The sequence below is a fragment of the Bombyx mori genome, chromosome 9, assembly GCF_030269925.1.
Source record: "Bombyx mori chromosome 9, ASM3026992v2".
Taxonomy (NCBI): domain Eukaryota; kingdom Metazoa; phylum Arthropoda; class Insecta; order Lepidoptera; family Bombycidae; genus Bombyx; species Bombyx mori.
In genome coordinates this window covers 7040463-7059510 of record NC_085115.1, presented here as the reverse complement: position 1 = coordinate 7059510, position 19048 = coordinate 7040463, and the positions used below count along the sequence as shown (strand labels likewise).

Below are 19048 nucleotides of genomic sequence, written 5' to 3'. Positions count from 1 at the left end.
TATAAAAAAAAATACTATGTCCTTATTCATCTTACAGCACATATGATGTAAAGTTCATCGAGCTGATTGCAAATTACATAACCAAAAACCTAGATGTATTTTTGTCATAAGTGCCCATCATTCGTATTGCATCACTAAGGAGAAATCTCATACAAACAACAGGCCTATGCTCATTAATAACTTATTAATAACATTAATAACTTCACTATACAGTTAATAAAAAAATGTGCTGTATTGTCTCCAAAATCATTATAAAAGGGGCCTTCACTCAACTGAAGAAATAAAAAAGGTACACAAAAAGTGTTTTCATAAAAAAAAATAACCAATTACTTTAAATAAATTACTTATTAGAAACACTAGAGAGAACTTCATTTAATCATAAAAATTAAATACATTCACAGAGCCATATAATCTCCGCAAAAGTATGTATATTCCTGCTCTCTTCCCAACACTTCAGATCTTAGCGCTTCTGTCACTCCCTGTGTACTAATACATAAATTGCAAGACAAGCCAGCACAGCAAACTGAAAAATAATGAAATTGGAAGTCAAAATATTTTATATGAATTTTTATTGCCATTGAAGAAAGTGCCTGTCTGATGGTGAGTATTGGTCTCTTATCAAATTAAGCAATGCCAGGGTCACACCACAACTTAGCATGGAGGACTGCTCAAGCTACATTAGTAGAGAAGTATGAGAAGACATGGTACTTGGGAAACAGTGGAGGCAGTTGGTCCCAGCAATAGACTGCAATTTGGCTGGGCCATAACATAGTCTCTAAGTGGTTCCAGGTGATAGGGTGGATTCTGCTCCTCTACCATAACCTTATGTGGCATAATTTATAGGGATTTAAAGCATAACAGTCATGATGTACTCATATTTAAGAAATGTGATTGTGTGGATTTTCAAGTCTCGCTCTCAATTTTTCTAAAGAAATATCTACTAGTGGGAGTTAATTAATGACTTTCGTAATATACAGGTGATAATGTGTTATAAAAATCAAACATGCAAAATTTAAATGCAATTATTGGTATTGGTGTTATCATACATGCTGTTAATAGAACAATTCAAATTTAAACATGTTGATAATTAAACTATATTGTCCAACAATAGCTCTGTTATACAACTGAAGTCAATTTATGATTGGTGTTTGTGAAAAGTGCAGGAAAACATTTGCAGCTAAAAATTTGTTTCCATAACATCTTTAGAAACATACATTTATAGCATTGCTATTATTTGATTGACCTGTCAAGTAAATTTAATGATGATTAACAATGATTATTTTTGTTTACTAAAGATCAAAGTTTGCCTGGATCAGTGTTTATTTAATTAATGTTTCTTTGATTGATGATATTTCCACATACCTTAAACTTAGGATATTCATTCATATATATGGTGACCATTCCAACATATGGCAAAAATCCTCTTGCACGGCCAACCACATCTTTTTTAGTGAGCCACAGTTGGCCCTGGGCATACAAGCCTCTGTCATCAACGCTATTATTGTCACCTTTGGTTAAGAACTTTACTGTGCCATTGTTCCTGATGATTAAAATAAATTGTTACATATTTTTCAAGATTAAAATTTAAAAAAAAGTTACATTATCTAGTAATACTTGTTTGTGCCAAATTAAAAAACATAAACAAATAAGTATATGGCAAAGATATGGACTTGAATGTTGTAATCAGTTGTTATCACTGTCAACTTATTACAACTTATTTTTTATAGCAATTAGTTTTAGATTTGGATTCCCGTTTGTCCAATACTGTTTAGGCTTTGTTCTGTTAATGTGGGCAATGTGCAGATTGCAGTGCCTAAGAGCTATGGTAAACATTTACTACAAATTTACAATGTGAGCACATCAACAACCTTTTAAAGGTTGTTTCGGATAAATACTTAGTATTTCATTGGATAATTAATCATTCTTACTTTTCATGTAGTTTCAATACTCTGTGAACAATCGGGATATCCCGGCCCTCTACTTTGAAGACAACAATTTCTCCAACGCGGACAGGCTCCTCAGGGTAATTGGTTAAAAACAGCAAGTCTCCTCTGTGAAAAGCTGGCTCCATACTGCCTGACAGTACTACTACTATTGGGCTTTCACTTCCTGTTACTACCATCAAACCTTTCCATATCATCAAGGCAGAAGACACTATCATACCAAAGCTTAACACTTGGTACATGAACTGAAAATTATGAAAAAAACTCATGAACTGGTTGAATGTTAACGACATCCAAGTATGCGAAACCAATTTTTGTTACCTGCCGCTTGTTCATTCGCCGCACATCATCAAATAGACTTTCCAACATTGTTAATTTAATCAGTTATTTTTAAAGGAAATAATGCAGTGCAGTGTTTGGTTATTGAAGTTTTCCCTGTTGCCGACAGTTGCCGTCACCACAATCACCACGTCAGTCAGGCAAGGCAGGACAAATAGGGTTGGCAGCAGGTAGTGAGTAGTGACTAGCATCTACATACGTCGTTGCTTTGTTTTATCCAAAATATGAATAAGTAACATTACGATGCAAGTGATAAATGTCAATTATATAAACATTGGTTTTTAATCATATAACCAACATTTATTCACTATAATTTGTACTTAATCCAATGTACCCAACGTGTGTAAGGACGCAGATTTTAAATAGATAATTAACGAATCGATTATCTTGGCCAATAAGATCGATTCTCAATCGATATTTTAAGAATCAATCCTATAAAATTAATCTCAGACAGCAAAAAATCGAGATTAGACTATTTCTGTTTGGGATAGAATGCAAAAATAAATAAGTCACAATTCTTTGGGTTCAATTAATTTATCATAAAAATAATAATCTATGATTAGTTGAACACACTTGTTTTCCGCACCGTTCACCTAATTATTCACAAACTCAGTGAATTTAATTCCCATTGCATAATCTCAACAGATAAAAGAACCAAAGAGTTTCTATTTGTAGCTGAGAACATAAATTAAACACTTTTGAGAACAATCCGTGGTTGCTTAATGTTCCATTGACTGAAATTGTACCACTTGGATTCTGAGTATCTATCTAATTATTTATTGTTTTGTTAATTAATGACTATTATTGTTAGTTACACTCTGTATTCTTTTTCATAATGATATGCATATCAGCGTGATAAACTAATAGTTCTAGCGTTCAACAATAAATAACATTGTTTATTGTATTATTTTCACTTTAGCAAATTATTTATTGTTTAATTAAATATTGTTTAAATTTAGTAATATTTAAAAATTGGATATTTAAGCTAATTGCTGTTTATAGGAGGACACTATTTCAATTTGTCCCCTATAAAAGACGGTACTCCATAGTTGAAAGATTTAAATTCTTCAATTATTGTTTTCTACATAAATAATCTGTAATAAGAAAAATAGTAGGGAGCGGAATTCCATTTATTCAGATAAAATTAATGAAACGAAATTAGATGAAATGAAGTCTGAGTAAAGTGGTGGTTATTTGTTGGGACTTCAGTGGACTTTTAGAGAGAACCCGAGTAGCAACGTCCATCGACCGCAAGTGTAGGACGACATTTGCGAATGATTATGCAAAGTTTTCGCTGCATTCGTGGTTTTCCAAGCTGTGTCGGTTTTTTAATAGACATCAAAGCGCGCGAACCTGGAACCTTCGCGTAGTCTCCCACACATTCGCTTGCCCAGTTGCGCCGACGATTGCGAAGGTAACGGACGTATCGCCATTTTCATAGTTCATGACGTCTACTGTGTAGCGTATCTTCATCAAAAGAAATCCCATAAAAACAGCTTGGCTGTTAATGATGTCTGGGAAAGAATTCAAAACTCTTTTTCTTTTCAATGTTCTATTGACGAATTAAAAAGGAGGAGAAATTCGTGAGACATTCGTAAACAAGTGTAGGAGGAAGCGCAAACGGGGTCGCAAATTGAATATGCGAACCCATTTGCACAGCCGCTAGGTTTGCGAATGAATGTTTGACGGCCCTTCACATGCGCGCAGACATTCGTACAATGTACGAATATTTGCGCGCAGACATTCGTACAATGTACGAATATTTGCGCGCATGTCAGTGGCCGGCATTACACCCGTTATTGCACCTTTAAACTTGAAGAAATATCATTTAAAAAAATTGAACAATTAATAAAACTTCGCTTCTTGCGTTCACGCCAAAAAAAGGAGTGAAATTATGTGAAAATTGTGAAAACATTTATTTTGTCAATTCAGTTTCTTCTAGTCTAAAAATAGTGGCTTTTGGCTTTAGAGAGGCTTGATGAGAATAATTAGACAAAGGGGAATGCCCATTTCAGGCCCAAAGCGGACAATAGATTAGAGAAAAAATACTTAGTGCATTAATTTTGTCATAAATGAATATGCATTTACTTTCTTCCAAATAAGCGCCACTACAGTTTACAATAAGTAGTTTAAAAAAAGTAACTCTATTGAAAAAACAAGGTTTTTTATTTTTGCAGGAAAAATATTGCCAGCATCAAAACTTTTTACTTATTAAGTAAACATTTTAAGTATATAAATAAAACATATAAATAAATCATTTTAAGTATGTATTATCATTAATCAATCGTTTTTAATGGATTATAAGCACATAAAATAACATCAAAGACATACCCATTGGACTTTAACTTGTAACTATACTCGAGACCTTAAAACTTATATCTCAAGTTGGGTGGCGCATTTACGTTGTAGATGTCTGTGGGCTCCAGTAACCACTTAACACCAGGTGGGCTGTGAGCTCGTCCACCCATCTAAGCAATAAAAAAAACTACTAGTATTGTTATTTAAATATGTACAACTAAAACATAAAAAATAATGTGTACTCGTAAAAAAAAGATTAAGAAATAAATCTATTATCGGCTATTTAAAAAAAAAATCGATATATCAATTCATGTAATTATTTTTCTTTATACTGACAACACTGAATTTAATCTGACTGACTGACACTGACACTTCGTCTGCTGCTTGTGCTTGCGTTCAAAATGGATGTTTTGATTTTTCGTCGATTTATTTTACTTTTATCAATAACATTTCATACTAAGACTGAAAAACATTGTGTGAATTGTGGTTTTAACCTGACCGAGATTTAAAACCGTGTAGATGCTCTCCTGTGCTATTTTTAGATGATTTACTAATTGTGTATGAAGATGAAGAAAATATAGATATTTAAAAGAAGTATGTGTGTTTTTTTATACCCTAATAACTACAATTGGATAAAAATACCGTAGGAACATCTTAAACATAAAGAAAAGAAAAGTTCTTGAAGTATCTCACAATCCGACACTTATATAGAAAATTAGGCTCAAAACTAATTTTTATTTTTATTATATTATTTATAATAGTGGCGTCAATTTCATTAAAATTTTTAGATATCTAATACATTTAATATATTTACTTTATTTTATCTAATATATTTAATTTTGATGTCCATCTTGGGCCCAGCACACTATGGAGAGTGGGCATTCCCCTTTAATTTTCTTTCAAAATTTTTATTGAGAGGGTTCAATAACTCACAATTATTATGTACGATGTTACTTCATTTTTCTGATCCTACACTTGCTGTATTCTTATCTTACATTTAATTTCATTTAAATTAATTTCCATATTTTTGTTTCGGCTACGCCCTGACTACAAATAAGTCACTGAAGAGCTACGTTCCCTTTATGTATCCAATGTCCGAAACAAATAAAACAAAATAGGTAGGTAGGCATTGGCGGAGTAGTGAGTATTAAATTTTTACGCATTAAATTTGATGGATATTTGTTTATTAGTTTAATTTAATTTTTATTTAGTCATATCAACATCAAGAGTTTCGAATTTTAATTTTATGGTTATGGTGTTAGGAGTAGTCACATCTGCTACTAATATATCAGCACCATTAAACAAACCCAAATCTGTTAATTTCTTCTTTAAATTATCTTTTGTCCTTTCTTCAATGCTCTTAATAGATGACATGTATAATGTTTTATTGCATCCATTAATTACAGTGGTTATGCCTGAAAAATAAATTTTATTTTATTCATAAAATTGAATGAAATGTGAGCATCAAAAATTAGTGTTTACCTGGACTCTTCATCAAATAAGCTTGATCTTCGCAAAGTTTTGTATAAATATATTGTAATGTAGCATCAGGATCGATTTTCATAACCCTAGTAGAATTGCAACAAGCAACGCAATCAGGCCTTTTCTCTGCACTAAATGTATATGTATACACACCATCAGCCATATTCAGTACCATGTAGTTGTTCATATTCACACAACAAGATGAAGCTAGTTTAAATACCTGTGCCAATATTATTCACAGTATATAACAGATGAATCAACATTTTAAGGAATAGATAATAAACTAATACAGACTATTAAGTCTATCGAGATTTTAAATAAATTGGGCTTTCACCTCTGTAGCACAAGCAGCAGCTATAGCAGCATTAGTACTGGCAACAGCAGGTATAATGTTCTTTAAAACTCCTTGGGTCAACCTGTATGTAACATTAGCAATCCCATGCTTCATTGCCCTTTCTTGGGCCTTTTCATACACCCACACGACATGCTGTGGATCATCACCATCTAAAGTTGTTGAACTACCCCATGGATTCTCCTTTGCCCATTGAATTACTTTAACATATTCGATACAATGTTCTGGTAATCTGGAAATAATATATGAGTCATGAGAATATTGAACACTTTGTCATTTGTAAATTAACAATTGAATAGATATATAGTTATACTAATTACCTTGGAGTGTTAGCAATGGTGCACAAAGGGAAAGTTTTTTGTGGGGGATATAGATCTAAAGTACACTCAATACATGCACTCATGCCAGGTAATATAACTCTAGCATTGCCTTTAAATCCCTCAGTACCTCCATCCACCATTGGAATTACACTACTCTGGTCCAAACTTCCTGTCAAATTACAAATTAACAAAATTTAAAATGCAATAGGTAGATACTATTGAAAGTTAAAACAATAAAGATGGATATGTTGTTAACATTGTTTTTTTTTAGAATATTTTCAAAATATGAGCAATGAAAAATTCGTAATCATAATAAATTATTTATATAAATATTTAACAATTTTTGATTCAAGTTTAATTTTATTTATTCTGTCTGAAATTATCTCTTTAGGCACAAAGTATTTATATTAGTTTCTTACAAAATATTTTAACAAATTATATTTTTATAATAAAAGTGTAGAAAACTAGAACATGTTAATGCCTTGTGGCAGGAATAGGTAAATACCTTTTCCTAGGCTCAAGATACACACTCTGCCAGTAAATAAAACACTAGCTACTACCAAGAACTTTAAGAAAATAAACTATTACTGTCATCATTGTACTGCAACAAGGATACCAGCATTCCATTAAGCCATCTCCGAGCAATAATTGAGTCAAGCCCACAAACAACAATGTGAAATTGTCTATAAAAATCTTCATCAAGGTCCTGAATGGCACAGTGGTGAGCTACAGCTTCACACCCAGGAACTCTGTAATGAAAAGAAATACCAAAGTTCAAAACAACAAAATTTATTCAACAAAAATTACAACAACTGTCATTTTAAGTAAAATAAGAGTAACACTACATGACGATCACGACCACTCTGTCAAGAGTGACATGACTGAGAAGAAGAAGAAGAAGAAGTGTATGATGATTACAATTTAAGAAAAAAATATATTGGCAAATATATTTAATTTCATTTTAAATGATATCAAATACCAGATAAATTGTCTCAATAATGGAAAAAAAACCAGCTGAAGCACAGTGCCCACAGTGTGGTGTGGCTGGGGGTGTCTGTCTTAGCTTAAAAATGCATGTTCAAAAATGCCAAATAGGAATTGAAACCACAAACTTGGTTTGCTTAGGAGATAAATATTGTATAATGTTTGTGCCATCATCAATGCTTTACTGGAGATGTTAATAAAAATATATAACACAGATCCTACTAATATTACAAACGGAAAGTTTGTAAGAATGTATGTTTGTTACTCTTCCACCGAAAAACTACTTGATGGATTTTGATGAAACTTTACAATAATATAGTTGACATTGACTATAATAATTTATAAAGATATAGTGTGAATTACAAAAATATAATGATAAGTGTCAAGTAAGTAGGAAAGAAATCTGCCAACTTATTTTGATAATCAATAATAAATTACAGTTCTAGTATAGACTAGCGACCCGCCCTGGCCTTGCTTCGGGAAGCAACAACAATCAACATCAATCAATCAACAATTTAAATGTAACACTATCAAGAGCAATATAATAAAATTTACGTGTTTCAGAATATTAAAATCAAAGGTAAGATTTATGACATGGGAATAAAAGTACTAACACTGTTTTCACTACTTTGGATGCACTTCAGTCTAGTTTATGTAACCACTTATTTCGGAAAATGTTGAAAATCTACTTCCTGTCAGGGAATCCTTACTTTTGAATTCATACATCCATCGCCTCCTACATCGTGTATAGACTTCCCCCATTATTCATCCTTTTTATCAAGATTTCACAAAATGATGAACGTTCATATAGAAAACGTAACAATTATCATAATGGGATAATAGATAATTACTTCAGGGACCCCTACTATTTGCAAGTGTGTAACTTTATGTATTTATTTAATAATGTAAATAATAATTACTGTACATTGATAACATTCAATTAAACACTAACTCTACTCATCACAATTACATTTTTACCTTTTATTGACAAATTCCACAGCACATTTAGCTTTAGGTAGGCCAATATCATTTCTTCTGAACAAAAATTGCCGGTTTAAATTTGATAGTTCTATTGTATCCATATCTACAATATGTAACTTTTTGAAGCCCATTAAGGCTAAATCTTTCAATAATTCACAACCAAGACCACCTGCCCCAACAATGAGAACTTTACAACAGTTCATGATGAAATTTAGAATTTCTGCTGAAGCTTCAAAATCTGGATGGCAGAAAGGACCAGATCTTTCCAGCAGCTTCCTTATATGTTGCCATCTCCTATTTTGATAATCAGCCGTTTGAGATTCTGAAGTCATTATGACTGAAAAATAAATACATTACACTATTTAAATACATACACATTGAAAGAACTGAGATATTATTCTTTTAAACCACACTTGTGTGTACTTCAGTAATATGCAGCTAATCAAAACGAATATTCAATAATTAGCAATAAGAGATGTATTTATTACTTTCATTTTATTATTTTTATATAGATTTGTAATTAATGATTTAGTATTCTTTCAAAATACTATAATTATGTACGTACCTATTTCTATTTCCAATAAGTTTTAGTGCAATAAATAAATATAATTATGGCAATAAGTATGATACCTACCTAGAAGAGGTATGTATGTAGTAGGTAGGTAGGTGTACTTTTTCTGTTAATTTTTTTAACTTTGCGGTTAAATATTTATAAATCCTAATCGCCTTATTTTCATAGACCAAAGAGTATACCATGTAGTACAATAAGTAATAGTAGTAATAGTATTTCGCCAGTTAATACATATCTGTGCTACATGTGTTGAAGGTTTAAAGTTCATTGAAAACACTAATAATTTAATTGATTTGGCCAATTGGGCCGGTAAATAGATTTTAATCCATGAAGCTTCTCGTCAAATATCGAAACATAAAAAAAAACGATTAAAATTTTAAAACGTAATAAAGAAAAAGTTACTGCGGAAGTATTCCTTCATTTATAAATCGCAACTTAAGGCGAAAGGCATCGTGCCTATAATTTAGTCGATGAACATATGTCACATCGACTATTGCGAGTCACTGAAAATAACTATCGCGAGTAAATCACAGTGTAATGAATGAATCATGAATCAGAATTAAGTATTACTACTGACTTTTTAAATACCCAAATGTTGACATCCAAACTCAAAGGAGTTTTTAAATAGATTAATATTCTTTACCTCCAAGATAAATCACTGAACTATAATAACGTGATCAAATTTGGATTTATGCAGATATAATATTTAGATGGCCGGTGACAAGCGCTTTTTTTCTCATACTAAATAGAGAAGGGTATAGGGACCTCGAAGCTCACGCGTACTGTCTACTTATGGTAGCACTGTTTTTGTGGTAAAAGATCAGTCCACTCCAACAAATTCAAATGGTTAGGTAATATGTTGGTATTCAATAGAGGTATTAAACTTTACTTTTATTAATAAAGTAAAAGAAAATGCAAATATACTAGATTCCAGAATTAGGGCTTAAAATACTTTTAAACATAATTTAATACACATACACACGGGATTCACGATTTTATGCATTTAAAATAATGGGTTTTAATTAGTATGTAGTTAACTTCCTTGTTATATCGGATATACCTATACACATCCAAATAAACTATTACCAATCTTCGAAAGCCATAAATTAGTTATTTCAAGCGGTATACGCTCAATTCTGAATACCAATAAATTGCATACTCTGTCTGCAAAGAGCAACTAGAGACATTAATATCAGCTAATCAAAGAAAATAGACACAAAACCAATCAACAAAAATATTTAAAAAAAAAGCATGTTGATCAATTTTATTCTCTCATGAAAACTCCAAACTAGTTAGGTAATTACCTATGTAAAAATAAATCTACGTTCAAAAATTTACATTCTATAGTCGAATCATTCAAACCTGATTACGTTCTATTGGTGCCATTCATTTGTTGAAAATGGAGGCGTGATGGATGTGAATTTGTCGCAGGTCTTCAATTTTCAAGTTAGCGGTAGTGAGGTTTTTAGGGTAAGTTGAAACCTTTCAGCACTGGTTTCGGTATCTGCAGTATTTAGAATATTTATTGGAATAAGATTTGTGACCACAAACCGCGAAATATCCTCTAAAATTGAGGGAGAGACTGCGAACATTTTGAAGTCGAGTGTTGCTTGCAATATAACCATGCGGATATAAAGATGAAGGAAAAATATCTGTTGTCAAACATATCATTTTAAATTCAGTGAGTTCAGTGCATAATTGAAATAAATATCACATTGGTGATTTCCGTAAAACTGATCAGTATCACACGAAATATACTGTTGGTACCTACAGTATTTTATAACAGTTCATATTTATGTTGCTATCAAATCAAACTTACCTTTGTAAATGTCTTGTGATAAAGTCATTAAATTGTAATTGTTAGGTGTAACATGGCTGGTAACAAAGTGAATACAAAATCAAAGGGAAAAGAAGATAAAAGCAAATCAAACAATAGAGGCAATGGACAAACCAATGAAGAAAATGAACTCCCAGACTATGCCTTACTCAGAAAACCTATCTTGACCAGTATCACTAGTTTTGGTCAAGCAAGAAAAATATTTGACTTAGCTACTGAAGAGGTAAGAAAACCACTTACTGACTTATTTATGAAAAAGGTATAACAAATGTTAAAAACATTAATAACATCATTCTCTCATTCATCTCATCTCTTAATTAACCCAATTGCTTAGTAAATGCTGAAAGATAACATTGAAAAAGGTAAAATTGATCATTTTCTTTCAAAAATATATTCTCAAAATTACATATCTATATTCTATTATTTAAACAGAGTTTGGTGTTCTAATTACCCAATGGTTAAGTTGATTAGAGTTCAATTCTATTAAATGTACTAAGTTGTATCTGAATAAGTATTATGTAATGCAATGCTTTAAATAAAAAAATAATTTGTCAGTTGTATTATTTCAAGTTTCTCACTTTATGAACTCTATAGACTATACAGATAAATCTTTAATGGCTTATAAAATTTTCAGCTTAAAAATTTACTATCTAATGAGTGTGATATTTTGTATGAATGCAAAGTTTGCCGAAATATATTCAGAAGCCTAGCAAACTTTGTATCTCACAAACGTGTTTACTGTAAAGAAAAGTTCAGTACCACAATTCATGGACACTTTGTTAAGGCTACCTCAGCAGTGAGTATGTTTATTACTTAATATAGTATTTTAATCTCATATTGAATATAAAGTTTGTGTGGTTAAAAATTTATAAAAATATGGTTGAACAGAAGTAGTAATTGTTAATATATACTTTTAAGTCAGAGGCCTAAAGTTTATCTGATCATAAGTGGTCATTGTAGCTCAGCACATTGACAATGTCAAGAACACAGGTTAACAGCTGCACACTATCCATATACATTCAGATTATGTGTATTATTATTTTAGCTCAAAGAATTGATGAAAATAAAACATTTAGAGGAAGAATATCAAGAGTCCTTGAAAGAATCTGTAACAGAAGATGCTGAACAAAGTGATAGCGATGAAAGGATTCCACTTTCAAAAGATTTAACTGAAATTGTTGAAAAAATTGCACACAAGAACAAGTGCAAAAATAAATCGGAAGAAACTCAGGTTGTCTTACAAAAAATACCAAATAGCTCAGTTGCTGTTTTCCAAACAGTTGAAGAAGATGAGAGCAGTCAAAATGATAATATTCAAAAGCAGGTGTGTTGATAGAGATTTAATTTCTGTGACCTGCTTCTCTTAGTTTATTGTTATAATTGAGTAATTATGCTTTTTTACTTTAATATGTATTTTACAATTATTCCATTACAGCCCAGGCCATTTTATAAGAAATCTGAATCATTGAATTTATTCAAAATGAAAATTGAGCAGATACTGAAGTTCATTCACAACATGGACATCACCGCTCATCTTGACTAAAGTTCAAAGTTGCTTTTGTAAAAAATTATTGCTATTGTACTATTAAACAGGAACCTAATGATTCACAGTAGAAATAACTTTTTTATTGCCCTTGTAGGCAGACGAGCATACGGCCCACCTGATGGTGAGTGGTTACCGTTGCCCATGGACTTCAGCAATGCCAGGGGCAGAGCCAAGTCACTGCCTACCGCTTAATACTCTCCACAAGCCTCGTTTGAAGAAGGACATGTCATAGCGCTCGGGAAACACCGTGGAGGGGAGCTCATTCCATAGCCGGATGGTACGTGGCAAAAAAGGCCTCTGGAAACGCACTGTGGATGACCGCAGTGGCTCCAGGTAGTATGGATGAACTCTACTCCGGTGGCGGGCGGTGCGATGGTAAAAACGAGATGCCGGTATCATCTCAAACAATTCCTCAGAGCACTTCCCATGGAACATGCGGTACAAAATACAGAGGGAACCGAAGTCCCTCTGCAGACCCATAGGGCTTTGGCTTTAGTAGTAGCTTGTGCAGTCTCACTCCGTCAGCAACTAAGATAGAATAAAGAGGCACATGTTGAGGGAGTTAAGTACGAATATAACATTAAAACAATATCACCATGGACAGATTTGAATGGACATACCAGAACAGACAATATTCACTGGCCCAAAAAGTATTGTTTGTTTTAGATCTTTATTTATGTAAATAAACTCAATATAACCTGGTTAGGTTGTTACAGGGGCCCACAGATATCACAAGGTAAAAGCCACCATCCTTGGAGCTATGCAGTGGAAGTGATAATTGGATGATAATATAATAGTTGCTATACCCTTTAAGCCAAATAGACTTCTGCAGTGTAGCAGAAATGTAGTGGATATTGGCTCCCAATACCTCACTCCCAATAATTATTAATTTTGCAAGTTTCATTTTAATTACACATTATAATTTTTTCATCTAGGGAATTATTTATAAACATGAACTGGATAATGTGTGTTTTTACTTAGAAAACTTAGAATTTAACTCCTTAATTCAATTACTCAATATGTGTTTACCAGATCAGTTAGACCAAAGACGTTTGTTTCACTGAATCAATTCTTTTTTCGCTCAGGTTAAAGAAATTGAGAAAATAACATCGAGAGACGTAGCTGTACTTCAAAGTGATGGTAACTTTACAATACAAAGGTCCATGCCTCATAACACAGAGAATGTCATACAGATCAGTGATGATGAAAATGATGACACTGGAGTGCTTAAATGTAAAACATGTAAGTACCTTATATATTGAAATTAAATTATTTTTCCATCCTAATATTATTTACTGGTAGTGGGACCGCATGGAACCTTGCACAGGTAGGTATCACCACCCATTTCTAACTATAAAATTGTGACTTAGTCTTCATGTCCCATGGTGGGCAACTTACGTGCTCCAGTAAGCACAAAACAGCACATGGACCATGAACTAGTACATCCATCTAGGCGATAAAACCATATCGGTATGTAATATAATGAAGTATGAATTACCACAATTATTTCTTATTCTTGTTGCTGTTTTAGGGTACTTTTCCTTCTCAATATTTTTTTCTGATTTAAAAATGATGAATTATTCAATATAGTACCTATGAAAGAAGGTAATGTATTAGCTAGTAATTTAAAGAGTGGCCTGATTAAAAAAAAACACTGCCGCAAACCCAACAAATGGCAAACCCTTTTCATTGTGGACTTAGAATGCACAATACATATTCTTTAAGTTGTTGCAGAAGTAATGTTCAAGTACAAACAAATGTACAAAAGAGGAATTATTGATGTAAACATGGCAGCAAACATTTTAAAGGCCCATTTATGCAAATCTGAAATTATTGCCAGTTAGAAGTGCAATATATTTTACTGGTGGTAGGACCTCTTGTGAGTCCGCGCGGGTAGGTACCACCGCCCTGCCTATTTCTGCCGTGAAGTAGTAATGCGTTTCGGTCTGAAGGGTAGAGCAGCTGTTGTAACTATACTGAGATCTTAGAACTTATATCTCAAGGTGGGTGGCGCATTTACATTGTAGATGTCTATGGCCTCCAGTAACCACTTAACACCAGGTGGGCTGTGAACTCGTCCACCCATATAAGCTATAAAAAAAAAACATCATTTATGTTTGAAAAAAACTTTGTCTGTTATTCCAGGTGATCTACAATTTTCTACACTAAAAACACTTAAGTTTCACATGAAGTACAAACATTTAGAAAGTAGACTTGTATACCCATGTCCTGATTGTTTGGAAATCTTTTCTACTTCATGGAGTGTTTATAGACATCTGTTCAAAGTACACAGGTAGTTAGTTCAATTACTCCTAGTTAATTAATACTCCTAGTAAAGTACAGGACTTCGAAAATATAAGCAAAATATTTAATGAATTATCAGTATATTTTACATTAATTTTGGAGATTACTCTTCATGAATGTAATATGTAAATTTTATGAATACATGAGTGAAGTTATTTTTATTAAATTGATTTAACTAGTCATGATACACGCGAGGAACAAGCTACTAAGCTTATTTGGTTTTTTGTGCAGAAAAACTGCTGCTCAAATAAGAAGATTACGAGAGTCGATACAGTCCAAAGCTTTTAGAATGAATAATCCTCCTGCATCCTATGAGAGACGCAAGAATAACGCAAAAGCTGCTGCTGCTAATAAAATTAGTGAGGAGGAAAGAATAGACCAAGAGAATCAGGTTTGGCCTTGCCACTAACTTTATAATATTATCAGATTGTATTATCTTTGTTTTGTCGTCTTTCATTGTGTAAGTTTTCCAATTTAATACATCATATGTACTAAAAGGTAACTACCCACACCCTCTAATTACCGAATCGATTGTATACTGCATTCATGGATGAATCAAACGATTTGGCGATTCTACGAACCAAGGTAATCACCGGTTTGCTAATGGATCATTCACAACATTTAACGGCCGTCTGGTGTAGTGGTAAGTGACATGGTCACTACACAAGGGGGTCGCGGGTTCGAATCCCGCCAAGGGAAGATATTTGTATGATAAATATAAATGACTTTTCCAGGGTTATGGATGTTTATTAAATATATGTATGTGTATAATAAAAATCTTACATTTATATCCGTTATCTGGTACCTGTAACACAAGTTCTTTACGAACTTAGCACGAGACCAGTTAACGTGGCGTCATTGTTAGTAAATATTTATTTATAAAAAATAAAAAAAAAAAAAAAAAACAACCGCTACGTACAACTTATGACCAAGCTAATTTTGATTTCGAGCAGTAGGGCGTGAGGAGCGGGCACGCATCAATGCAACACTCTCAACCGATCATTCGGCATTCGACACTTTATATTTGTTTTTATTTTGTATGCACCAATGATCGCATTCGCAAATTTCGCCTAATGTTGTACAGCTACCACAGTCCACGAAAACCAGATAGACCTTACTTAAACCCTATGCACTGTTAACAAAACTTATGTATGCCATCCATAATCGTGATATGATGATAAACACTCCAATCCATTATTATTAAATCAGTCATGATCAGACGAATTAATTAGTAGATTATTTATGTACTCCATAATAACATTGTTTGATCGACTTAACATTATGAGCAGGCGTGGATGGACAACATGGAGGGCGACGGAGAGGTGCCGCGGTGTGGGGGCTGCGGGCGCGCGTTCGAACGTCGCGCCGCGCTCGCCGCGCACACGCACACTTGTCTCACTCGCACGCGCGCGCTCGCCGCCATCCGTCGCACCGACCGCGCAGACTCTAAACGCATCGAGATACAGATCCGCAAGGACTACAATAAGGGAGAGCCTTCGATCTTCCAACTGCCTCTCAAACCGGTCGACGCCGACGGTCAGTTTGCATTTTTATCTGTGGAATTAATAAATTAAACCTTAGAAAATAGATAGTCAATCACTTTCGATTTTCAGAAAACAAAGTCGTTGTCCGAGACGAAGCAAAAGAAGAAATAAACGGTTCCAAAAGTCCGCAAATCGAAGAACAAGAAAAGGAAGAAGAAGAAGAGGAGAAGGAAGCCGATGAATCTATGGAGGTCAGCGAAGAAGAACGCGAGCCCTCAGAGTCTCCGGAGAAAACAGAGGAGCGACCGCGGAATGTCACTCCGGAACCAATAATTCGGCTGCCTTTCGCCCAACATTTGGAAAAAAGTAATCTCATGGCACTAAAACAAAAGATAAAACCGCATATCGAAATGGACAGCTTACTTTGTAAAAAGTGCGAGACGAAATTCAATAATGCACATGAGCTTTTCGACCATGCCGCATCACATCATAATTGGATGAGATACGCTTGTAAATTATGTAACTTTAAACACTACTGCTTTGAAAACTTACCGGAACACGTAAAAGTGGTCCACAAGTTGAAAGGAGATAAAGATTTCGTTTATAGTACTGTAAAGGCTATAAACGGACCTGAAGCCTTGGAAATGTGTAGAATCGAGGAAGATTCAAATATTTCAAATGACACCAGCCCTGATTCTAGACGACCCAGTAGATGTTCCAGTGATTCGAGTCGATTATCTGATGACAGCTCTTCAAGTAGTACTCGTGTTGAAATAGGAACCAGGAAACGTAAATTACATCACAGTAAAATACAAAGGAGACGTGAACCTACAATAATTGGTAAGAGAGTACTAAGAATTCTTATTGAAACATCCATCCATCCAATTATCCATATTTTTAATAATTTTAACATGTTACAGATAATGACGAAACAAAAGAGAAAGAATCAAACACTGGAGAAAATGTTTCTCCTAGTAAAATAATTGAAGAAAATTCATCAGATATTGACGATGCTAGTGAAAACTTATCTAAAAAACAGAAGATTGTAACAACAACCGTAGCTTCACGAAGACCAGTCCGTAGAAGAACCAAACGCAAAAACGAAGATTTTGAATATGACTTATCAAATTTATTGAAAATGGAAGCACAAGGTTATCGAGATTCCCAGTCTGTAGTTACAACTAAGGCGAACCAAACGAAGAAAAAGATTCAAGAACCAGCTGTGAACTACGATAGTTTCAACAAAGAATGCTCCGGTGCATTTCTGTTGTTGTGTAAAAAATCTGTAGAAAAATCTGCAGCACACATGAAAATAACAAATTTTCCCGTTGTTGTGAATGTTCAAAAAGAAAGACGTCTATCAAACATTTTCGTGCGACCTTTATTACCGAAAAGCGTGCCTAAAAATGATAAAACATCACCCAAAAAAGACAAAGAGACTGATTCTAGTCCCACAATTGAATCTGTTTTCTACAAATCAAAAGACGATGGTGCTAAAGCTACTGAAAAAGGAAATTTAAACCAGAAAGAGTCTGTAGAAATCACAAGTTCAAATAAAGATCAACAAAATGTAACATCAGAATTATCCAAAAACAGTGTAAATGTACCTCCTCTTTTGCCGGTAAAATTTAGAAGACAGAGTTTAGAAGTAATAAATAACCCTTTAATTAATAAAAATATAAAAGATTTTACAAAAGCCGGAATGAAAACTAAAATACTAGTGATCAAACCAATTAAAAACCAAGACAGTGCAAAAGGAATTAACACACCTTTAAAGTTCCAAACAATTAAACTAAAGGATGCAAATAAACAGATCCCTGGTGAAGAAAAAATGTCTGATCAAGTAGTAGTAGTAAAAGTTCCTAAGGTTCCCGAGTGTGCCTTACCTAGACCAACGGCAGAATTAGCATCAGTTAATGAAATTGCGCCGGTTATTCCTAATTCAACTACTAATTCGGACAAGAGTGATGATAACAAAAATATTTCTCCTAATAATTTCGATAAAGATACAGTTTTGAAGATAGGTGAAAGCAACAATAAAATTAGTTCAATAGCAGAAACAAAGTGTGCTAAACAAAGTGATGATTGCAATATAGATAGTAGTAATACTAATAATACAATTAGTAAACAGAATGATCTTGTTAAAGTTGTGAGTGAGTCTTCTAAATTATAATAAATTGCTTTTGCACAAATTAGTGTTGATTTAGGTTCATTTCTTTCAGAAGTGATAAATGGCTCATTTTTGTTATATGTCATCCTCTTGTAAATATAAATAAATATGTACATGATTATGATTTATTTTATTGACATAGAAAGTCGGCTCCTCTGATCACAACACAATTTTTATGACTTGTCTTGTAAACGTATATGCTGCTAAAACACACAGGTAAAGGTTGCATTGCGGTCAAGACAAACCGAAATATTGTTCGTGACATTGTATTAAATGTTACGTACATAATGTATCATAACTAGTGGTAGTCTTTTAAGCCCACACAGGTAGGTACCACAACCTTGCCTATTTCGGCACTGAGACATTTTTTTTATTTTTTTTATTGACCCTGTAGGCAGGCGAGCTCACGGCCCACCTGATGGTGAGTGGTTACCGTC

At 33.4% G+C, this 19048-nt stretch overlaps 3 protein-coding genes and 1 non-coding gene across 7 annotated transcripts; 2 read left to right on the top strand and 2 right to left on the bottom strand.

Moving 5' to 3' along the window:
* Positions 1-357: 357 nt before the first annotated feature.
* On the bottom strand, positions 358-2609 carry LOC692977 (signal peptidase 18 kDa subunit). Its single transcript, NM_001046815.2, is given in 4 exon segments — positions 358-523; positions 1363-1540; positions 1929-2188; positions 2265-2609. Coding segments are annotated over 4 exon segments (537 nt in total). The 5' UTR covers positions 2313-2609; the 3' UTR covers positions 358-472.
* Mir3276 (microRNA mir-3276) lies at positions 1115-1244 on the top strand. Its single transcript, NR_107561.1, has one exon. It is a non-coding gene; the product is annotated as a microRNA mir-3276 (primary transcript).
* Positions 2610-5747: 3138 nt separating the features above from the next.
* Positions 5748-10057, bottom strand: LOC101738474 (NEDD8-activating enzyme E1 catalytic subunit). Of its 3 annotated transcripts, none has more exons than XM_012689591.4 (7): positions 9914-10057; positions 8697-9036; positions 7323-7483; positions 6735-6903; positions 6397-6646; positions 6063-6282; positions 5748-5995 (listed from the first exon to the last, which is right to left on the bottom strand). In XM_012689591.4, the coding sequence occupies exons 2-7, from the start codon at positions 9029-9031 to the stop codon at positions 5784-5786; spliced, it is 1347 nt and encodes a 448-aa protein (XP_012545045.2). In that variant the 5' UTR covers positions 9032-9036; positions 9914-10057; the 3' UTR covers positions 5748-5783. The 3 variants fall into 3 exon arrangements, with proteins under 3 accessions (XP_012545045.2, XP_004925194.2, XP_004925193.2); XM_004925137.5 differs by lacking the exon at positions 9914-10057 and adding an exon at positions 9334-9826; XM_004925136.5 differs by lacking the exon at positions 9914-10057 and adding an exon at positions 9265-9720.
* Positions 10058-10079: 22 nt separating this feature from the next.
* On the top strand, positions 10080-18732 carry LOC101738796 (uncharacterized). Of its 2 annotated transcripts, none has more exons than XM_012689590.4 (10): positions 10080-10740; positions 11135-11330; positions 11742-11903; positions 12153-12431; positions 13739-13895; positions 14799-14946; positions 15189-15348; positions 16247-16493; positions 16571-17281; positions 17362-18732. In XM_012689590.4, the coding sequence occupies exons 2-10, from the start codon at positions 11142-11144 to the stop codon at positions 18612-18614; spliced, it is 3306 nt and encodes a 1101-aa protein (XP_012545044.2). In that variant the 5' UTR covers positions 10080-10740; positions 11135-11141; the 3' UTR covers positions 18615-18732. The 2 variants fall into 2 exon arrangements, with proteins under 2 accessions (XP_012545044.2, XP_037868756.1); XM_038012828.2 differs by having other exon boundaries at positions 10080-10951.
* Positions 18733-19048: the final 316 nt, after the last annotated feature.